Raw genomic sequence first — 2,075 nt, forward strand, 5'->3', positions numbered from 1 at the left:
GGATGGGATGGGATGGGATGGGATGGGATGGGATGGGATGGGATGGGATGGGATGGGATGGGATGGGATGGGAGCAGTACTCTCTCCAGCATTCCCCGTTTTCTCCCTGTTTTTAAAGGATTTTTCTGGGGCAGAGAAAGGGGGGTCAGACAGGAGGAAGGCCTGGATGGACACAGGGATAGCAGGAGGTGTCCCCACCCATGGCAGGGGGTGACACTGGATGGGACCCTCCCAACCCAAACCCTTCCGGGATTCCATGATCCTCGGGAATTATGGAGCCCTGAGATGTTAAAAAGAGATTTTTAAACATTTCACCAAGAGCTTTTTGGAAAAAAAAACCAAGAAATCTCTGTCCTCTCACCCAACCCACAGAGGGGTTGGGAATTTGTGTCACCTCTGCCCTCTGTGACCCTCCGGGTGGCGTTTTGGTGTCACCCAGGTCCCCTGAACGGTGTTTTCCCTGTGGCAGATGCCAGGCAGTTCCCACCCAGCATCAAGGCCAGGTTCCCTGCGGACACCTACGCGCTGACCGGCCAGGTGGTCACTCTTGAGTGCTTCGCCTTCGGAAAGTGAGTGCGGTGTCCACAGGGACTGGGATTGGGGTGGGGATTGGGATTGGTGTGGGGATTGGGATTGAGGTGGAAAGGGAATGGTGGGACAAGAGGGAATGTCACAAATTCCACGCCTTCCCTCTGGAATGGGAGACCAGGGATGGCGAGGAATGGGAAAAGGGAGGAGCTGGCTAAAGCCAAGGTCTGGTGGGGCAGGATTGGGGTGGCCACGTGGGGATGGGGCTTGGCCCTGAGTGACCGGGTCACCTTTTCCATAGCCCCGTGCCCCGGATCAAGTGGAGGAAGCTGGACGGGCCACAGGCCTCCAAGTGGATCGGCAGCGAGCCCCTGCTGCAGATCCAGGACGTGGGCTTTGAGGACGAGGGGACGTACGAGTGCGAGGCCGAGAACGCCAAAGGGAGGGACACGCACCAGGGTCGCGTCATCATCCACGGTAACGCGGCCACGCCTGGCCCTGGGCGGGGACACAAACGTGTCCTTGATACAAGGGGACACTCCAAACGTGTGTCCATCATCCAGGGGGACAATCCAAACATGTGTCCATGATCCAGGGGGACACTCTCCACACAGGTCCATGATCCAAGGGGACACTCCTAACGTGCCCATCATCCAGGGGGACAATCCAAACACGGGTCCATCATCCAAAGGGACACCTAAGAGCACATTTAAACACCTTTGAACACATTTAAACACATTTGAGCACATTTAAACACGTGTCCGTCATCCGGGGGGACACTCCAAACACAGGTCCATGATCCAAGGGGAAACTCCAAACACGTGTCAATCATCCAAAGGGACACCTTTGAACACATTTAAACACCTTTGAACACATTTAAACACCTTTGAACACATTTAAACACCTTTGAACACATTTAAACTTGTGTCCATCATCCAAGGGACACATCTAAATATGTCCAAGATACAAGGGGACGCATTAAATATGTGTCCATCATCCAAGGGGACAATCCAAACACGTGTCCATCATCTAAAGGGACACATCTAAACACATTTAAACMCTTTTGAACACATTTAAACAAGTTTCCTTCCTCCAAGAAACACAAAAATGTGTCCATGGTCCAAAACCACACATTAAACACATTTGAACACGTTTGAACACATCTAAACACATTTGAACACATCTAAACATGTGTCCTTCATCCAAGGGGACACATCTACATGCGTGTCCATGATCCCAGGGGACACAAACATGAGTCCATGATCCAAGGGGACGCAAACATGTCAGTCACCCAGGGGACACATCTGAACACATGTCCTTCATCCAAGGGGACACAAAGGGAACACGTCTGAACACATTTAAATATCTTTGAACACGTGACCTCCATCCAAGGGGACACAAACACCTGTCCATGATCCAAGGGGACACAAACACCTGTCCATGATCTAACGGGACACAAAAACGTATCCATGATCCAAGGGAACACATTAAACACGTCTCCATCATCCAAGGGGACACATTAAACATGTGTCCATCATCCAAGAGGA

General features: G+C 51.6%; 1 protein-coding gene across 1 annotated transcript in view; it reads left to right on the forward strand.

The window, feature by feature from the left end:
- CNTN2 (contactin 2) overlaps positions 1–2,075 on the forward strand; it is a 19,774-nt gene that overhangs the window by 7,469 nt on the left and 10,230 nt on the right. The window contains exons 5-7 of the mRNA XM_057387220.1: positions 470–569; positions 830–1,110; positions 1,736–1,752. Coding sequence (XP_057243203.1) covers positions 470–569; positions 830–1,110; positions 1,736–1,752 — 398 coding nt within the window. The remainder of the gene's footprint in view (positions 1–469; positions 570–829; positions 1,111–1,735; positions 1,753–2,075) is intronic.

This window comes from Malurus melanocephalus, unplaced genomic scaffold (assembly GCF_030028575.1).
Source record: "Malurus melanocephalus ecotype Western Australia unplaced genomic scaffold, MMel_1.1 scaffold_1157, whole genome shotgun sequence".
NCBI classification, from domain to species: domain Eukaryota; kingdom Metazoa; phylum Chordata; class Aves; order Passeriformes; family Maluridae; genus Malurus; species Malurus melanocephalus.